Source organism: Cynocephalus volans, chromosome 2 (assembly GCF_027409185.1).
Source record: "Cynocephalus volans isolate mCynVol1 chromosome 2, mCynVol1.pri, whole genome shotgun sequence".
Taxonomy (NCBI): domain Eukaryota; kingdom Metazoa; phylum Chordata; class Mammalia; order Dermoptera; family Cynocephalidae; genus Cynocephalus; species Cynocephalus volans.
This window is the reverse complement of record NC_084461.1, coordinates 83,762,136-83,783,365: the sequence shown is the minus strand read 5'-3', so window position 1 is coordinate 83,783,365 and position 21,230 is coordinate 83,762,136. Positions and strand designations below refer to the sequence as shown.

Genomic DNA, 21,230 nt, shown 5'->3' with positions numbered 1-21,230 from the left:
CTTAAAATAGGAAAGAGAATCAAACATTTCTTCAATTTGTTCTGAAGACTGAACGGATGATGATATTGGATGAGATGAATTCAAGGAGTCTTTCTTCATGGTTTTAAATCGAGCATCTAAGAAATCTTCATACTAGGAGAGAATGAAACAGATTAGGATATCACACAGTATCAAAGGCAAAGGTAAGCACAGTAATTATTTATATGAGTTAGACTAATTACTATTTAGGTCATTAAGAAAAAATAACCAGCTTCACTAAACTTCAGAATATAAGCTTTTGAAAATGTAGGAAGACTGTATATTCCTTAAATTTAAAAATACAATTATGGCCTGGCCACATGAAAACCAGCATTTCCTAAACAGCATAAGGATGAATTAAGAATCTATTATTAAAGTAAACAAATGCCAAATCTAGATATCCAAGATGAATATTCTAAAAAGGTTAATGTTTTCTTAAATAAAACCTGAAATTAAAAAAAACAGAAAAAAATCACAAATAAACCCCAGAAAAAGAAAACAAAAAAGAACAAAAACTGGTCTTAAGCTGATTTCTCATACATATAGTTCAGCTTTTCTATTAAGATAATATATATTTCCCTTAAGTAAGGTCCATTAAAAAAATATAACTCTTAAAAAAAGAGATTTGACAACTCAGCAGATGAGCTCCCCTAGAATATATAAAAAAAGTTTTTAAACATTCTGGGCACCACCAAGTGGTGAAACTGTATATCTCACTGCTTAATTAAATAGCATACACAGATTGAGAATATCTTCCTTAGTATTCTAGCTAAAAATTAATACCTCCTACCACTTGAAAATTTTAAACAAGCCTTACACAGAAATTTCAAATTGAAAGCTCTAAGTAAGAGTACTTCTTGGATCATTTTAAAGTTTTAAAGTATTCTTGGATCATTTCTCAAGGAAGTTTAACAGAAAGTCACAGAATTTTATGGCTGAAAGGGATCTTTACACTTTCCCACCTATTGCTTGAATTATTTTGGCAATATCTGACATACTGTTGCCTACTATTTCTGAATATTGCTAAGGACAGGAAATATCTCCAGAGAATCTAATGACATAGTGACATTATTATTCCTCTCTATGATGGAATGGTATTCCAAGTCTTTGGAAAAGGGCAAAAAATAGGGTTTGTACCTAAAAAGGGGAATTTTTTGTTTGCATCAATCTATATATTGCTGTTTACAAGAAGGCACAAAGTGATAATAGAGAGACAGCATTGCCACAAAATGTCTTAATTTTTCTCTCTTTATACATAGGATAAAAAAGTTTTGTTTTGCAAAAAAGGCTTTCAACCTTATCTAAATTCCTTCAAGCAGAAGGGCCACACCTGTTAAAGATAAAATATAGCAAAGCAATTTAAGATGTTCATCTTAATGAAAAAATGTAAAATAATATTACATTAATTTCAGTTTTCAATGAAATAATAGATAACTAAAAGCAAAGTTTTCATTGCCAAATCTCAAAAGGTATAGATATCAGTAAAAAGAGTAAATTTTATTTACACCTTTCTGGAAACATTTTCCATACTCAAAATCCATAAAAAATACACGGAAAATATAATTTGACTATTTTTTTCTCCTCCTAGCATTCACAGTAGGCCAAAGAAACACTATACTTACACTGGAGAGCTCTTCAAATACTTTTTCCAAAGAGAAATACTCCATGAAAGTAGCAAAACCTTCATTTAGCCATAGATCATTCCACCACTGCATTGTTACTAGATTACCAAACCACTGTAGGAAAAAACAAACTATTAACCAACATGATATTTACAGTCTCAGGAATTTTCTAATAATTGGCTGGATTGTCAGATTAATAGCCCATAACCTGATCATAATAGCTTAAAAATATACTGGTATTACAGTTAAAATAAACTATCTTCAAATTAATTTAGGACTCACAGAAGTTGTATAAATTTACTTTAAAAGTAAAATAAAACATTTTAACATTTTACCTTAACCAACTGGGAAAACAAGCAAGGATATTAGCATATTTATCAATTTAACAAACATACTATATAGCATGTCATATAGGGAAATAAAATCTCTTTTTAGCCAACTCTTAAAGTGAGCTTTCCTACATAATGTAATTCTTCTACCTTCTAATATCGTTAATAAGATTATTTTCCATTGTATCTACAACCATTCATGACAACTAAAAAATAAGTTTCTATGTAAGAGATTTTCCTATAGTCAGAGAGCTTATACTACATGTTCCTCCTCAGTTGTGAAGTTAAAGATAGTATCTGCATGATTAAAACCAGGATTCAAACCAGAATTCAAGCAAGATTCCTTAAGAAAGTAGCCATATATATAAGCAAAGTTGTCATATATATTAGCAAATAAAATCAGAAAGACCTATAAATGTTTTCTTCTATAAAAGACCCTCTTAAAAAATAAAAGACCATCTCAAAAAATTTTATCTCAAAAATCCTTGAAATAAAAAGTGGTCATAGGGTATGCAATTTAGTCAGTGTGGCCTAGAGCTTATCTCAAGTCAGCAGCAAAAGGATGGGGTTACTAAATACTAAAACAAAACACTTTTGAGAGTTACAACAGTATATTTTTCTAAAATATTACCTCACAACCTGTTTCAGAAGATGAAATGCAAGTTCTGAAGAAGAAATGAAGTACTCCACAAGTGGTAATGAGTAGCCCCAGAAATAACAGACCTAGAGGAGATCCTCCCAAAGACAACTTATCTATATGACCCGTTCACAACAGTAAATAAGTATGTGCTTCATATACCAGCTTGACATGAAGTCTTCAGCTTAACTGTGCTTGAGGTAGACAGTAAACTGACCAGAGTACATCCTATTCTTTCTTCATATCCTGCTACTGTCATGACACGGCCTAAACCATACCCAACACTGATACGCACCTCATCCAGAGCATGATAGAGATAAGGTGTTGGGGAAGGAGGAAGTTGTTATACACCCATATAATTTTCTTTCTTTTTCTCCATGTTATACAAAGAGTATCTTTATCCTTTTTTTAGGCCCTCCCTCTCTCAAATTAATAGAGAATCCAATTTTACAGGAGATGAAAAAACAAACCTAGTCCTGACAACTACAGTTCAAGAGTTGTCAGAAGAGTATAACTTAGGTAAAAGGATTCTTCTCCACAAAATTATATTGAGCAGCTGGCATTTATCAAGGCAAAGCAGCTGTGTCTTATTTGGGCAAGCAATAAAGAGATATTGAAGACACAGTGGCTCTTCAAGGTCCAGTGTTGCTACTTATTAACTGTGTGACTTTGGGCAAGTCATTTATTTAAGCTGAGTCTCAGTTTCCACATTTGTAAAGTGAAATTATCACCCACCTTAGAGCAGTTGTGAAATGAGATAATGGATGTAAAAATGCTTTTAACTGTAAAGTCCCATAGGAATGTAAGATAGCATTTTCATCTGAAAATTAAGTTTGTGTTAAAAAAGCGTCTTTTTATTATGAAAGAAGGCAATACTAAAAAAAAAAAAAAAAAAGGTGGAATAATTATTAGCATCTAAATGTATTCTGAAACTTTAGGACATGAAGTAGACCACAGGTTTGAGATGTATCAGCATTGGTTGCTAATACCTGATGGGCCAGCTCATGAGCGATGATTTTAGTAACCAGTTTTCTATCCGCCACTGAAGAAGTATTATTGTCATACAGAAGTGTCTCTTCTTGAAAGGTGAGCAAACCCCAATTTTCCATTGCTCCTGCTTCAAAATCAGGAATAGCCACCAAATCTGGACATAACAGGAAAGAACTGATCAACTCTTCCTCATCTAAGGCACTCCATAGTTAAATCAAAATACAGTACCCATTGGTTTACCACTGTGAAGGCAGTGAGTTGTTTTCATACCCTAACAAATGGAATCTTCCTTATTGTAGCTCTATGTGCTCCTCATCTCATCAGTGAGGAAGCCTTGATGAAACCCCTGCAGAGTCACTGTTCCACTGTCCCTTATCAAAGGAAGAGATACCTAATTCTTCCACAGTGAATTAACTTCCCAGAGCAAGGAGGTCAAAGTGCAGGGCCGAAACTCTATCTAGGACCACCTCCATGTTGAAAAGTACTGAAATGCTCTTGCTTTCCTGAGCTCCACTACTCAGTTTTTGTTATTTGAATCAGGAATTTCCTGCAAGTTAGAATTAGTCCAGACTAAGCAAATTACAACTTGTACGGCACCTTTGTAATAGCCCCACAAACTTCTAAGTGTTTTACACTCCAAGTTCAGATTCATTCATGGAATTTTAATAATCTTAACAATTACAATTTTTAAAGCATTAAAAATATTTCTCGGTTTTCTTTTAAAATAACTTGGGCAAAAGCTCTTTCTCAAAAACATTTGCAAAATATATCTACATTGTAAGTGCAATGAAAATCAGATGAACTGTTTGATTCTTACCCAATTTCTTAAGTGGATATTGAATTTCAAAGTAGTTTTGATAAAACTCAAGAAGCTTCACAGTTGTTTCCAAGGCATGGTGAAATTGACCAATCTTTTCTGATACAGCATATATAGAAACCTAAAGGAAAACATTATGTATGATGTAAGGATAGGTACAACTACAATGCCATGATATCCAAGTGAGCACTGTCAAGACTAGATCTAAAAACTACATAGAATTGTATGAGATCTTTCAGAACAGAAACTCTTGCTTATAGTTCTTTCAGCCCTCACAGAATTTAGCAAGTTCCTTCTATACATACAACAGTGTCCAAAAAACTTACTAATTCCTTTTTTCTTGTTTTAAGCTAATATAACATTTGAAATAAACTACTCTGGATTATCTTACAGCAATTTATAAGCATATGCCCATTTAATTTTATGCCCATTTTAATCTGACTAATTCTTTTTTTGTTTTAAGCTAATATAACATTTGAAATAAACTACTTCAGATTATCTTACAGCAATTTATAAGCATATGCCCATTTAATTTTATAATACTCTTCTTTTCCTCTCTTATTACCTGCAGTTCCCCTCCCTACTTATGAGCTATGGAGATAGTGAGTTGACTGAAGGATAAAACTAAATTTTCATCCTTTAGCACCTATCACAGTGCCTGGCACCTGACAGGCACTCAATACAGAGGAGTCATATCTTACAATAAAGTTAGTTCTAAAGTTAACATATAAGGCAGAAATTGTACATTTGTTGAAATTACCCTGGAAAAAACAATTAGAGATCAACATACTCTATTTCAATAAGTATGGCACAGCCAGTTTTTCTTCCAGAGCTTAGAACAGCTTACTCTTTTTTCAGTTGTTGGTTTGTTTTTATGAATCATGTTGTATTAAAAAAAAAATACAGTGAAACACTCACATTATCAGTGGCACACAATAACTAAAACCAAATAAGGGAACAATAGACTCATGTCTCCCATTGCCCATTCAGTACGAGACACATGCTATGAGGAAAAGACGCTAAGATGTCATCCCACGAGAAACACCACCCATATCCCTAGATTCCTCCTCAAACATACCTCTGCCACACACACCATCTGGCCACTCCCATCACTGTGTGTGAAAGCACCTTTGGTTAGAGGACAAGTCAGGGGAGGAACGAGAAGTTCACATGAAACTAAAATCTAACTGAAGGGTCCACTTACTCCCATTTCTAGAATACAATGATTAGGAAAAAAGGTAGTTTGGTATTTTCTCTTCCTGTTTCTTTTCCTGTTCCTTAAAAAAACATGTGCTATGAGTTCTTAATAGAGAAAAATTAGCTGGTCATTATAATGATCATCAAGCTAGTTCTAAGAGCAACAGAAGCAGTAAGAAATAAACAAAGAGAGTAATCTAGCTGAGAAGAAAGTCTTGAACAGCATTCCAGGCTTAGTAAGAGTTCTCTAAACATTGTTAAATCCAAGTCAACTGGCACCTAGGCCTTAAGATTTACAACTTAAAAGTTTTCTTGACAGATCTCTCGCAAAGACCATATTGGAGAGTTCTAAAAACACAACTGTAAAGATCTCTAGCCAGCTCTCAGAGAAAAGGGCTCTTTAAAGTTCAGGAATAACAGATTCATTAGGTTTAACTTACCTGTACCTTAATTTAATAAAAACGAAAACTAGTTAACAATAGCAAAAACAGAATCAAACCTCATCCCTCCCAAAAAGGACAATAATAAGGTCTGTGAGATTTATAAAGGCAGAAAATACTTAATTTTCAATACTAAATTTCCTGAAAAACATCAGCTATCCTAAACAGATAACTGAACACACAAAAAAGCATAAATTCCTGAAAATAAAACAAAATGAAAAAATAGTACCAAGTCTATCCAGAATAACTGATTATACAGGACTTTAGGAAAATGATATATATTGTGTACAATGTCCCAAGCTGATGGAAAGATACTTGAGATAGAAATGTTTTTAGCTGAAAATTTGAAACAAAGTCATGTTCCTGACTAAATATGAATAAATTAAAATTATAACTTCACACAGATAATACTGATGAAGATTCCATTTGAATGTTGAATGTCAGATGCTGACTAAACATAATTAGATTCTGCTTCTACAAATTAGACCTGTATATGTATGGTAAAAAAAAAGCACGCAGTGGCAAAAAACAAAACAAAAACCTCAAGACAAACAGATAAAGTAGTGTATTTCACAACTGGCCTAGAATTTTCTGGGTAATTATGGCATTCCTGAAGGCAGGGAGAGGTTTAAGAAATAAAGAATAAACAGAAATGAGAAAATAAGTGTTTGTTTTTCTTTAGGACTTTGACAATAAAGCAGTCTTTACCACTAAACAGGACAATGTGCAATCATCTGTTAACTTTGACATTTTTAGTTGGTGGGTAAGATTGACAGTAAATAAAACTCTACTGCCTTAATCCTCAACCTTGTTAAATCGACCTATTGTCAAATATTACAGAACAGAAGCCATCCTGGAGATTACAACATTTAAGCATAATAAAAATCTTTTGTTAGACTCCAAGTTTTGAATTTCTGATCACCATACCTACATAAGTTGTTTACAACATTTGATGTAAGCAGCAGCATATTGTGGTGGACAGTGTAATTTTGACTGTCACTTACTGGCTATATAATCTTAGGTTAATTAACCTCTCTGAGATCCTGTTTCTTCGTCAGCAATATGGGGCTGATACCTTCCCCTCATTTAGTTTGTAAAATAAAAATGCTTATAAATGAGTGCCTAGGACAGCTGTCAGTACGGAGTATAACTCCATGTATGTTACATGCCTCTCCATTTCCTAATAAAAAGGGATGAAATTAATAAAACTATTGTTTATTTGTATAATGTTAATTTTTTCAAAACACATTTACTACTGGATAGCATTAAAATGAAGATTATTTATATTTACTGACATGCAAGGGACTTCGCAATGTATTTACATATAAAAAAGGGAATGTATACTCTGTAAGTAAATGTGTATTACATGTGTGCATGTGTATGCACACACATGCCAGACGCTGAACATTTTCTAAGGATTTTAAAAATGTAATCCTTAAGAGAGCTAACATACGCAATACAGTATTAAAATTGTGCAAGGTGAGGTTTAGAATGTGTTAGAGAGCAGTCTGCTCAGGGCCCAGAGCTATGTAGGAGGGATTTCAACCCAGGTAGATTCCAGAGTCTATGTTTAACTATGTTGCTTCCTAATACAGGTAAATCAAAAGAAAAAAAAATAGTCACCTGAAACTCTTCTCTCTCAATCTCTCTCTCTCTCCACACAAACACACATGCATATGAGAAAGAAGGTATATATGTGAGCAATGAATAATTCAGTTTGGCTAGATGGAAGAATTCACATTGGAGCAATTGGAAATACAGCTGAATTTATAAGGAAGGCCTTATACATATCAGAATGATGAGTTTGAATGTAAACCTATAGGCAGTAAGAAGCTAACATAGCAGATGAAAGAAATAAAGAGAGAGGGATGGATGGAGGGAGGGAGTCAGAGAGGGAGGAAGAAAAAGACAGAGAGAAGAGGAAAGGAGGGAAGAAGGGAGGAAAAGAAAAAAGCCAAGATTGCATACATTTTGGGATACAATAAGAAGTGCTGGAGGTTTTATATCAAAGAGTGTGATAAGAACTACAACAGAGATGTAACTAAAGCGCTATGAAAGATCAGAGAAGGAATGATTAATTTCAGTGGGGGAAGGAAAGAAAATCTTCACAGAGAGGGTGATATTCAGCTGGGTCTTGAATAAGAAGCAAATTGGACTCGTCTAGATTGGGCCTTCAGCTTTATCAAGGCTGCAGACTCTAAATCAAGGGCTAAATTTATGGTGTAATACTTCTGAAGTGGAATTAATTGAATTATTTCAGATTTAAACCAATCTTAAAATCCTTTTGAAAGGACTCTGAAAAATTTTGTTTAGACTTGACATAAAGGCTTTCAATCCAAAGGTGAGTAAGCCATATTGAGCACTTACTCAATATGTAGTTTATACTTACCCTCAAACACTTAGATTAATTCTTGAGTAGTATGCCATCCTTTAGTGTAGAGCATAAAGACATACAGTATTATTGCTGATAAACAGCAGGTATGGGGTAGACATGATAATCTTTTCTAATAGGAAAAGTATACCCTTTTAGAATAGCAAAATGTAATACCCAAGTATGTTGTGATTAAAATAAAGCCCTTTAGTCTAGAAAGGAAATTGAAAATTATTCAAAGGGCAGACAACATTCCTTCGTGGGGATTACAAATATGAAAACAAATATTAAGAAATTCATCACATTTCTATCATGATGGATAACCATTTTAGCTTAAAAAGAGCTTTTTCTTCTTCTATAGTATCAATGTGTAAAAATATTAGCTTTATTAAGTCTCTACTATGAAAGTAAAGTGTAAAATCCAACCAATCACTTAGAGACAGGTACTAATGACAAAGAAAAACACAGAAGCCTAATTAGAACAAATGATCAATTTTGGCAAAATACAGATAAAATAGACCCTTAAGTCAAACAATTTTACTCATTAAGATAAAGAAATTCAATCAGGAATTGCTTTTAAAAGAAAGTTCATCTAATTTTTATAAACTAGAGCTATCCAGTACGGTAGCCACTAGGCACATGAACACTATTGAACACTTGAAATGTGGCTAGTGAGACTGAGGAAAATTTTAAATTGTATTTAATTTTAATGGATTTAAAACTATGTAGTCACATAAGGCTAGAAGCCACCATATTGTACAACACAGTGCTAGAAGCTTTAGTATTCATACACTGTTTTACCAGAATTCTCTTATAAAAGTAAAATCAAAAGAAACTTGAAAATTATTATCTTTCACGTATTAAATTATCAACAATATATAACAGCTAAGCAAAACAGTAGCATCTTGGTATAAAATGTCAGAGTATAATCTAAAAGCTTGTTTTCTGTGAAAGGCAAGCACCATGAATCATTAAAGCAAGAATTCCTCTTAACCTCTTGTGAAACAGGCTCTCAGACAATCACCACTTCAACATACCAGGGTTCCATTTATGTCCTGACTCAGGTTCTTCATCTCCCCCACAATGAAGGCAACCAGGTAAGTGCTCATCTTTACACTCTCGGAAAACTCATCTTGAACAAGTCCATCTTCCATAAGAACTGACGACTTCTACAAGCAAAGGGGAAAAGATGACAATCCCTGTAACTAAAGGAATAAATGACAATGACAAACGAACTGAGGAACTGAAAATTCAAATAGGAAATAAGTAGTGAAGATGCTGGCATATTTTTAATCTCTCAGCACGTTTCTGGAGAGTGCACCATCCTTAGTCTCAGTATGTTCTACCATCCTTCATCATGAAGACATACTGAGTACAGTGAAAATCCTTAAGGAGTTTTTAGCCTAAAAAAATGGCTTTAGATAAATTTAAATAAGAGATAGTAACAGCGGCTCTTTTCTCTCCTTTAAAACACCAACAAAACCAAAATACTTCCTTACGACCTAGGAGTGCTCTAGTCTACTGCTACAAATACATCCACAAAAGAAGGAGCTGGAATATCCCTCCAAATGATCTGAATGGCTTCATAGAGTACCATGTTGAGGATGCCCAACAAGGCTTAGTGAGATCAAAGGCAGTATGTCACTAGAGAAGTCTGAAGCAGACACAAGAAAAGGGAATACAGGCAACCTTGCAGGATTTTCTAACTGTGAATTAAGATATGTTCTGGGATACTAGTCAAGCAGGCATCCACCTCTTTTAGAGAAAGATGAAGGTGAAGAGTATGGCTGGGGGAGGAGCTGTTGGAGTACCCTCCCTTTTAAGGACAGATCATATTCTCTTCTGCCTACAGGAACTGACTTCATAGCTTTCTGGGTATGACTGCTCCTCTCCCCTAGCCACTTGGGTTCCAGGATGATCCTATTAGACTGCACACAGCCCCTCAGGTGTCTGAGACCCCACAGGTTCTATTTAGCATAAAAACAATTCTGACTGGTTGCACCTTCACTGCCTCCCATGAAGAGCTAACACCCAAGAAGGAGACTTATGTTCTTGTTGTCAATCTCCAAATAACAATATTGATTTTTCATTTACCAACAAAATACAAAGAATAATCATGATTCAACACTATCAAATAACACTGCTTAGAACAGCAAATTCACCATGTCTCGGAAAATATCACTCTGCTCTTGTACTAGTTCATAGTATTAATATTTGCAAAACGTTAGTACATAGCACACACTTCACATTTCCTACACAGACATTCCAAGTCCAGCAGGTCTTTCTCTTTCCTCTGATTTTCTAATTGATCCCAACATATGTTTTAATTTTTATTTAAGTACTTATTTAAAAACTATTAATGTATATGATTTTAATTATTTCAACAGTAGCTGGGCAAAGAGGAATTCAAGTGTTCTTAAAGAAAGAGACCCATTCAAAGATTTTACATTTGGGAAACAGAACAGTACCTTAGGCATATTTGATAAAGCAGTGTATTGCTCATCCCTTACAATCCTGATGATAAATGTGGCTTTAAATGCTGGTTCATCAAAACAAGGAAAAGCAGATCTTGCTGCCAGGGGTTCAAATTGAGTTGCTGCAAAGTACCTAAAACAAAAGCAAATTCAATCCAGTAATTATTGAGCACCCCTACTATACAAAGCACCCTGACAAGTACTAGGGATACTAAGGTAAATATGGCACAATCCCAGTCATTAAAGGATCTGCAGTCAACTGGGAAAGGAAGGGGTTTATACAATGGACAGAAACTTATGTCAGGCTGAAAATCATGTCCTAACAGTGAAAACAAAGCAGTAGAGACAAAGAATAAGAAACGAATTCTAACTGGAAGCTGAAGACACCATAAGGAAGCTGGTATAAAATCTGAAGAGGGCCTTAAAAGATGAGGAGTATTTGAAAAAGTAGAGAAGGGAAGAGAGTACATTCTAGAAAGAGTGGATAGCACAAGGAAAGAAAGTACTGCATGTCCAAGGACTGGGACAGCTGGAGGTTGAGCCACAAAGGTAGGCTGCAGCTGGCCACTGAAGTCTTAAAAAAGGTTTGTGATGGAATATCAGTAAGAAGGGTGGTCATTAATTGCCACTAATCATCTGTACAGACACCAGCTTCTCAACACCAAACCTCAAATTCACAACTTGCACTTTCATGAAGATTTTAAAAAACTAGGTGTTCTGAAGTATTCTGGTTTCCTTTACTTCTTCGTATATGAATGAAAAAATTTTCCTCCCCCTCCTATAGCATAAGAGCAACAGTTGAGAATATAACATGTATAAAAGTCCTCAATTACAGGTTAGGGAGGAAAAATGGGAAAGATTTTCAATTAAGTATAGGAATAAAGCAGATCTGCATTTGGGAGATCACCCAAAATGGCCACAGAGTAATCAGGGCAAATGTGACCGTGGTGTATATATTTCAGGTACCAATCAATACGGCATACATACAATCACCACTTTGGATGCGGTAGCCTCTCTTGGTTAGGGCTTAGTTTCCGTGGTTAGAAGATAAGAATAGAAAGAATAAGGGATTAGGAGACAGAGGACCCAAACTTTGCAATTTACCAGCCATATGACTTTGGGCAAATCAGTGACCTGTGTCTCAATTTCCTTATTTGTTAAATTAGGATTGAGATAGGATCCCCTGCCAAACATACAGGGTTTTTGGTAGAATCAAATAAGACTATTCATAATAAAAACTACTTGTATACCATAAAGCCCTATATAGATATTTATTACAAATGCTAGGTAGCCACAACTCTTCTTCCACACTTAAAATTATTCTAGTTTTTTCCTGGTAAGGAACTTTCTATTGGGTAAACCGCAAGAAATGTAGCAATCAACATTTATGAAACAATTTAAACATTATGTTTCTAACATTCCATTTCTTCACCCCACCCCCAACCTGCTTACCTAGTAAATAGATTTTGGAAAAGGCCACAAGGAACAAGGGGATAAAGTTTGATGATATCCCTAGTATTCATACGAGAGCCTACATTGGACCATCACTTTTGGATAAAAATTAAATCATAGCATTCTAAAACAAATAAAACCTTAAATTATTGTTAAAGGAGGAGCAATAACTTTCTTACATAAAAGTCCCTTTGCGAAGACTGCTGCTTGATGTACTTATAATCTGTCCTATCTATACTAAACACCTTGAAGCTTATTCTTTCATTGGTGACTATATATTTGCTTTTAGAAATATTAGAGTATCAGCACTTCCTCAAGTAGTACTCAAGATAATTATGGATTAGCTGGGAGTCAGGTAAGAGAATTCTAAGCACTGGGGATAACAATTTACAAAGGAAAAGAGGTATGAACTAGGGAGACAGTACACCATAGTGGTTAAGAGTACAGCTTCTGTAGTTAAAATGACCTTGATTTTGAGTCTCCCCTCTGCTATCTGGAGCCATGAGATGTTGGATGAGTTACTTTATGTGCCTCTGTTTCCTCAGCTGTAAAATGTATATAATATTTATATCCACTTCTTAGTGGGTTTGACAGGATAGAAGACAAAACATATAAAATGTCTGGAAAAGATTCTAGCACTTCAGTTCCCAAGAAATATTAGCTATTATTATCACCAGATTTTAGGAAAGTGCACATGAAATTCAATAAGGCAGAAGAGAGCTATGAGAAAAATCAAGGGCCAGATCATGAAAGGTCTTGAACTAAATCTTATTAGAAATGAGGAACTACTGAAGGATCATAAACCAAAGACCAACATGGTCTTCTGAAAAATACGAGTCTAGCAGTAGTGTGGAAGATGGCAGTGGAAGGAGAGGGGAAACTGTGGGTAAGATTATAGGACAGCAGACCTCTTAAGAGGATGTTTCCTAAATTCGAGAAAAAGAGATTAAAGGACAAAAACTAAGTAAATAAATAAACGAAACTCACTACCACCCTACATTTGTTTACTAGTTCTTTTGCATCAGTTTGTTACCTCAAACCTTAAATCTATCATCAACTTCTAGATTTAACTACAAGGTTACTGACTATCTCCACCTCTTAGATCACACACAGGTAAAGTTCCCTTACCACAAGCAGTGTCTATGCAAGGTGTCTGACATTTACTTACACTCTGATTTTCTAATCAACAGGGATATATATATACCTTAATTGCTTCACCTCCCAGTTTAAATATTTAATTATACCCCAGAAGGGGGAAAAAAGTATAAAAATTTCTCTAACAGAACTAAGCACAATTAAAAGCAAAAGACAAAAAAAAAAAAAAAAAAAAAATGCTTTGAATTACAGTTTTCAGACATCCTGAAAGGTATAAATAATCTTTTAAACTTTCATCTTACATCAAAGTATACAATTACGTGGGACATTCATTTTACTGAAACAGGTAGGTTAGTGAACTAACGTTTGTTTGTAATAGCAGAGTTTCACAGACTAATTTATTTTAATAGATTTAAAAATACTATTTTGTAATACTCTATTTCTTAATTTTAAGAAACTGTATTCTATTTTTCTAGCATTTTCCACAACTCAATCCAACCCAGGGCAAGACTCAACAGTGGTCACACCAAAAGTCCCCTTACTATTCTACACAACATTTATTCCATTATATAGCAAGAGATCCAAGGATTCCAGGGGCACTAATCTGACCAGAAGAGATGGCTAGGGGACTTGTCTAAAAGGTCTATTTGCATAGTAAGAACACTATTTTTATGTATATCCTATATTTCCTAGGGATGATGGAGATTTTATACAAGGAGGTTTAAAGCCAAGAACCCCCAAGCTGCCACTGCAATAAATTTGTGTTCAATGCCAGATCTCATACAAGAATTGAGCCAGCATGCCATTTATCTTAAAAGTATTATGTAAAAGGAAAAAATTAAAATTACTTATCTGAATAGAACTACAGATCTTGCTTTGTCTCTTTCCCCATTTAAGAAAAATCAAAAAATTTCCTTAAGATAGACTTAAAACTCATTTCTAACTATTTCTCTTAATACATTAACATATATTAGCCAAATGGCCAGCATCAGTAATTTACATATTCATTCACAGGGAATGCTCCAACTGCATAAAGCAGATGTATGGTGCAACCAGGGAGCTTAATAATTTTATGTTTGTCTCACTTTTTTTTTTTTAAAGAAAAAACTAAGTCTCTCCTAGACTTTTTTTTTTTTAAATTTCCATCAGAAATGTAAAATAGACTGGCATTAAAAATAAAAGTAAAGATTAAGGATACTAAAAATGGTATGTGTAAGCATACCACACTTCTTTATGTCCTCTTTCTCCATTTCATTATGCACCTCCTAAAAATCTTGCACATTAAGAAGACAATTGTTAAAGAATAATCCATACTCCTCTTTACTCTGCTTCCTATACTTTGTGAGGTGAGAAAGAACTAGATTCATCGTATAAAATATGAAAAGTCCAAGATAACCGAAGTTTTTATGATAGAGAATACAACTGATATAATCTTTATTCATCTCCTTCTACCAGCACACCCCCACACCCACCCCACCATGATATATACTCAAGGCTTTGACTAAGAGAAATAACAGATTCTTCCAAATCACAATTCTATTATTTTGTACATCACTTCCTAAATTAAAAAGCAAAAAAACTGCATTCAGTGTCTCTGGTGTGGGCAAAAAGATCCATACTGCAGAAGTCATTACAGAGCATAAAACCAGAATCATTTAAAGAGGGCTACATACTTTTTTTCATTACTTTCATCTGTGTAGGAGATGCCATAAAACCCATAGTAAGAACTAGATATATTTGCCGAATACTCTATCTTCAAGGTATAATTGTGCCCTGCTAGAAGGGTTTCAGGGGCAACAATAGCAATTTGTTCATGCAATGGATATTCCAGGAACTCAACTTGTTTTTCTTGGCTTGAAACTGCTGACATAAAGGTCACTCTTGAAATATTATGACCTGTGCTATGAAGAATGATATTCCATGTGGCCTGAAGAGCCTGAACTGAAATTGTCACAGAACCCCTGAATGTCATCAATGTTAGGTTTGGGTGTAGGTTAAGTTCATAGCATAGTGGAATAACGGCAGTGGGAAGCCTGATTTGTGCCCATGGAAACAACTTCCCATTTGTTGCAATCGGCTGAATTAGTCCCATTGATTGGTTTTTTTTATGGCAGCCTTCTTTGGTAAAGGTACATCTGGGTAGTAGGTAAATCACCATGATTACAGAAATGGCAACCACAATGACAAATGCACAGACCACCATGGTCCTTGCAGAGGGTACTGAACAAGCCCCATCTGGGCTCTGCCTGTAGCCAGTTGCACTGTTCCGAAGGCCTGAGCTTCTGTTCATGAAGGACATGCCCAGCAGCTTTGCAGATGACTCATAATCCTCTTCGTCCTCGTCCATCTCATGCTCACCAAGACCCCGCACCAGCAGTCGGGAACCCCGGGGCTCATATTCCACCTCATCAGGCTCTAGAGGATGTAAACAAGGCTCTTTGGCTAAATCCACCACATCTGGTTCTTCTTCAAACATGCTGTTTTCAATCATATTCCTGGGGAGCTGAAGCCGATCTAAAAAACCAAAACATAAGGACAAGGCACAAAGTTAGAAAGTTCATAATAAATAGTCTTTTCTTCAAGAAAGATAACATTTAATCTTAGAATTTTTTTAATCACAAGACTTATTTCCATCTCAGAGCTACTGAATTAAATAAGATGCTCATGACATTCTTGAGCCATCCATTAAAAACTCAGGCATAAATAAAAGTATATCACAATCATGAAACAAGAAAGCTAAAGGCTCGTATCAAAAAAGGTAGTCAAGATTATATCCTAATTTCCTTAATACACTCGTACCCAACAAACTGGGCCCCGGCCCTAGGCTTTAGAGGGCCCTATTGTGGCCTGCCTCTGGCTATCTATCCCCACAGTGCAAGAAGTCAGTAGGGTCAAAGGGATGTGCCCATCTACAGTTCATGCCCCGCTCTGGGGTCTGGGCACCAGGACCCCAAAATTCCTGCTCAAAGGCCTGAAACCTACTTCCAGGGCCTTTGTGGTTCTCTTCCCTGAGTGCCATTTTCCTTAACAAGTGCCACACACTGGTACGCCTTTCTTTAGGCTTAAGTGATGGCTAAGCACCAGGATGAGTTATTGTTTTCCCCCCGGAAGAGAGATGTTCCTATCCAACAGCAAACTGGAAGAAGCAAATTATATAAGAAATCTCCATAAGCAAGAAGTAATAAAAAATAATAAGATCAAAAAACTTTAAGAATAGGATGAAACAATAATTCAATCTGACTTTTGCACTTCCATAGCATTAAGAAGTACAATATATTCCCCTCTGTAAGAACCATACTATATACTGTGGGTATTAGTGGATTTTGGGGTGGAATAGTGCTGGGAGCTATTACAAACTACAAAGAACCACATCTTCCAATTTGTCCAGAATCACTGAGAAAAAATGACTCAAAAAGGAGAGAGGTAAACAGTCCAACATATATCAATAATTCCTAGGATTAGATCATGCAATGTTCTTTATTTAGAAATCATAGAATTTTAGTTTCTAAGGGATCTCAAAAGTTATCAAACTGAACCTCCCATTAACCTTTCCCTACAAAACACTTTATATATATCATTTCTAACCCTCACAACAATTCTATAAAATGGAAAGCATTCTACTTCAGACACAAGAAAATGGAAAAACAGAAATAGGTTGCTTAATTTTCATAAAGTCATACAGCTACTTAGTCATAGAACTGATGGAGGAGCCCAGATCTTCGCCCAGCCCCCCCGCCAGGCTGAGCCACGACTGCAAAGGTCACTGTCACCACCTCCAGATGGACTTTGGACTTCCCAGCCTCGTAAACTACTGCAGTATACGTGCACTCTGGTGACCTGAACATCATCACATGCCTTAGAGCATGGATCCTACTGGAAGAGAAAAGACAGCTGCATAAGCAGAGGAACCGGCGGCAGCGGCAGCAGCGGAGGAGCAGGCAGCGGCGTAAGAGGCACTGGCGGTAGAGGCGCCTGTGGTAGCGGCGCCAGCGGCAGCAGTGGGGGAAGCGGCACCAGCGGTAGCAGTGGGGGAAGCGGCACCAGCGGTAGCAATAGCAGCGGGGGAAGTGGCGGCAGCAGAGCCGGCGGCAGTGGCGTGAGCGGCAGCAGTGGGGGAAGCGGCAGCGGCAGGAGCAACACCCTGCGGTACCACCCCGTCACCCAGCAGCCCGGCAGAGTCCAAGCTGACCAGAGAGGTGGCTCCCCGGAGAGGCCCAAGACCTGAGGCAACCACACACACAAGGCACTAGTGGCCAACTGAGTAGTCACTGAGGTAGCCATACCAAATTGGCAACCACAGCAACATCTTAGTCAATAGTGTCAAACCTGTGGACTGTGAAACCCCCACCACAATGAATAAACATCCAAGAAAAGATACCAGAAATATGAAAAACGAAGAAAGTACACCACCCAAAGATAATAAATCTCAAGCTCTAGATCCTATAGAACAAGAAGCCCTTGAAATGACTGACAAGGAATTTCGAGTGATAATTCTAAGGAAACTGAATGAGATACAAGAAAACTCAGCTAGACATCATGATGAAATGAGGAAAAGTAGACAGGACCGGAAAGAGGAAATGTACGAGGAAATCAATGCCCTGAAAAAAAATGTAGCAGAACTTGACGAACTGAAGAAGTTATTCAGCGAAATAAAAAACACAATGGAGAGTTTAACCAGCAGGCTTGTCGAAGTTGAAGAGAGAACCTCTGAACTTGAAGATGGGCTGTTTGAAATAACACAAGCAGACAAAAAAAAAAAAGAAAAAAGAATCAAGGACATTGAAGAAAATCTGAGAGAGATATCAGACAACCTTAAGCGCTCAAATATCCGAGTCATGGGTATTCCAGAAGGGGAGGAAAACGGAGATTGCATTGAAAACATATTCAACAAAATAGTGGCAGAAAACTTCCCAGGTATAGGAAAAATCACAGATCTTCAGATCCAGGAAGCTCAACGATCTCCAAACGTATTCAACCCAAAAAGGTCTTCTCCAAGACATGTTATAGTCAAATTGGCAGAACTCAGAGACAAAGAGAGAATCTTAAAAGCTGCAAGACAGAAGTGTCAAACCACCTATAAGGGAGCCCCAATCAGGCTAACATCAGACTTTTCATCACAAACCCTAAAAGCTAGAAAGGAATGGGATGATATATTCAAAATACTAAAAGACAGAGATTGTCAGCCAAGAATACTCTACCCTGCAAGGCTATCCTTCCGAAATGAAGGGCAAATAGTATATTTCTCAGACAAACAAAAACTGTGGGAGTTCACCACCACACGAACACCCTTACAAGAAATTCTAAAGGGAGTACTGGGTTTGGTTCCTAAAAAATAACTAACACTGCCATAAAAACCCAAGAAAACTCTAAACCCACTAGAATAATAAAAATGGCATTCATGAAGAGAAAACAAACAAACAAAAAGGCTATCTACAATATAAGGAAACGACAAACACAGAAAACAAACAGTAAATCAGAAAGCAAGGAACAAAAGATATCTAAGACAACCAAACAACAATCAACAAAATGCTAGGAATAAATCAACACTTTGCAATAACAAATCTTAATATAAAAGGCTTAAATTCCCCAATCAAAGACACAGACGGGCTGACTGGATTAAAAAGGAAGACCCAACTATATGCTGCCTTCAAGAGACCCACCTCACCCATAAAGACTCACATAGACTAAGAGTGAAAGGATGTAAAAAGATTTACCATGCAAACAGAAAAGAAAAACAAGCTGGAGTAGCTATTCTTATATCTGACAAAGTAGACTTTAAACTAAAAACCATAAAAAGAGACAATGAGGGACACTACATAATGATAAAAGGACTGATCCATCAAGAAGACATAACAATCATAAATATGTATGCACCCAATGTTGGAGCAGCCAGATTTATAAAACAAACTCTATTAGACCTAAAGAAGGAAATAGACACTAATACCATAATAGCAGGGGACCTGAACACCCCACTGTCAATATTAGACAGATCATCTAGGCAAAGAATCAGTAGAGAAACACAAGATCTAAACAAGACTCTAGACCAATTGGACATGGCAGATATCTACAGAACATTCCATCCAACAACTTCAGAATATTCATTCTTCTCATCAGCACATGGACCATTCTCCAGGATAGATCACATATTAGGTCACAAATCAAGTCTCAACAAATTCAAAAAATTGGAATTATCCCATGTATTTTCTCAGACCACAATGGATTAAAACTAAAATCAATAACAAACGAAATTCTGGAAACTATACAAACACATGGAAATTAAACACCATTCTACTTAATGACATATGGGTCCAAGAAGAAATCAAGCAGGAAATCAAAAATTTATTGAAACTAATGAAAATAATGATACATCATACCAAAACCTGTGGGATACTGCAAAAGCAGTATTAAGGGGGAAATTTATTGCATTAAATGCTCACCTTAGAAGAATGGAAAGATGGCAAGTGAACAACCTAACACTTCACCTTAAAGATCTAGAAAAACAAGAACAATCCAAACCTAGTTAGCAGACGGAAAGAAATCATTAAGATTAGAGCAGAACTGAATGAAATTGAAACCCTAAAAACAGTACAAAAGATCAATGAATCAAAAAGTTGGTTTTTTGAAAAGATAAATAAAATTGACAAACCATTAGCATGGCTAACAAAAAAAAAGAAGAGAGAAGATTCAAATAACAAAAATTAGAAATGAAAAAGGCGATATTACAACTGATTCATCTGAAATACAAGGAATCATTCGAGACTACTATAAACAACTATATGCCAACAGGTTTGAAAATGTGGAGGAAATGGACAAATTTCTGGACACACACAAGCTCCCAAAACTGAACCATGAAGACGTAGAAAATCTGAACAGACCAATAACAATAAAGGAGATTGAAGCTGTTATCAGAAAGCTCCCAACAAAGAAAAGCCCAGGACCAGATGGATTCACAGCAGAATTTTACCAAACATTCAAGAGGAATTGACACTGATTCTTTACAAACTATTCCAAAAGATTGAAACAGATGCAAATCTCCCAAACTCATTCTATGAAGCCAAACATCATCCTGATACCAAAACCAGGTAAAGATATAACCAAAAAAGAAAACTACAGGCTGATATCTTTGATGAATATAGATGCGAACATCCTCAATAAAATAGTAGCAAACAGAATACAGCAACACATACATAAAATTATTCACCACGATCAAGTGGGTTTCATCCCAGGGATGCAAAATTGGTTCAACATATGCAAATCAATAAATGTGATGTACCATATTAATAAAATAAAACACAAGGACCATATGATCATCTCTATAGATGCTGAAAAAGCATTTGATAAAATTCAACACTCATTCATGACAAAGACCCTCTATAAGTTAGGTATAGAGGGAAAGTATCTCAACATAATTAAAGCCATATATGACAAACCCACTGCCAATATCATCCTGAGTGGTGAAAAGCTGAAAGCTTTTCCTTTAAGAACAGGAACTAGACAAGGATGCCCACTCTCACCACTCCTATTCAACATAGTGCTGGAAGTACTAGCCAGAGCAATCAGAGAAGAGAAGGAAATAAAGGGCATCCAGATTGGAAAAGAGGAAGTCAAACTGTCCCTGTTTGCAGATGACATGATCCTATATATCGAACAGCCTAAAGCCTCTACAAAAAAACTCTTGGAGGTGATAAATGATTTCGGCACAGTAGCAGGATACAAAATCAACACACAAAAATCAGTAGCATTTCTATTCTCCAATAGTGAACATGCAGAAAGAGAAATCAAGAAAGC

The 21,230-nt window shown here is 35.9% G+C and overlaps 1 protein-coding gene across 1 annotated transcript in view; it reads right to left on the bottom strand.

Annotated features, from left to right (window-relative positions):
- The window catches only part of LNPEP (leucyl and cystinyl aminopeptidase), a 91,734-nt gene that overhangs the window by 29,502 nt on the left and 41,002 nt on the right, over positions 1-21,230 (bottom strand). Inside the window, exons 2-8 of the mRNA XM_063084053.1 lie at positions 15,116-15,956; positions 10,890-11,028; positions 9,459-9,590; positions 4,414-4,534; positions 3,596-3,750; positions 1,641-1,754; positions 1-132 (exon numbers count right to left, since the gene is read on the bottom strand). Coding sequence (XP_062940123.1) covers positions 1-132; positions 1,641-1,754; positions 3,596-3,750; positions 4,414-4,534; positions 9,459-9,590; positions 10,890-11,028; positions 15,116-15,956 — 1,634 coding nt within the window. The remainder of the gene's footprint in view (positions 133-1,640; positions 1,755-3,595; positions 3,751-4,413; positions 4,535-9,458; positions 9,591-10,889; positions 11,029-15,115; positions 15,957-21,230) is intronic.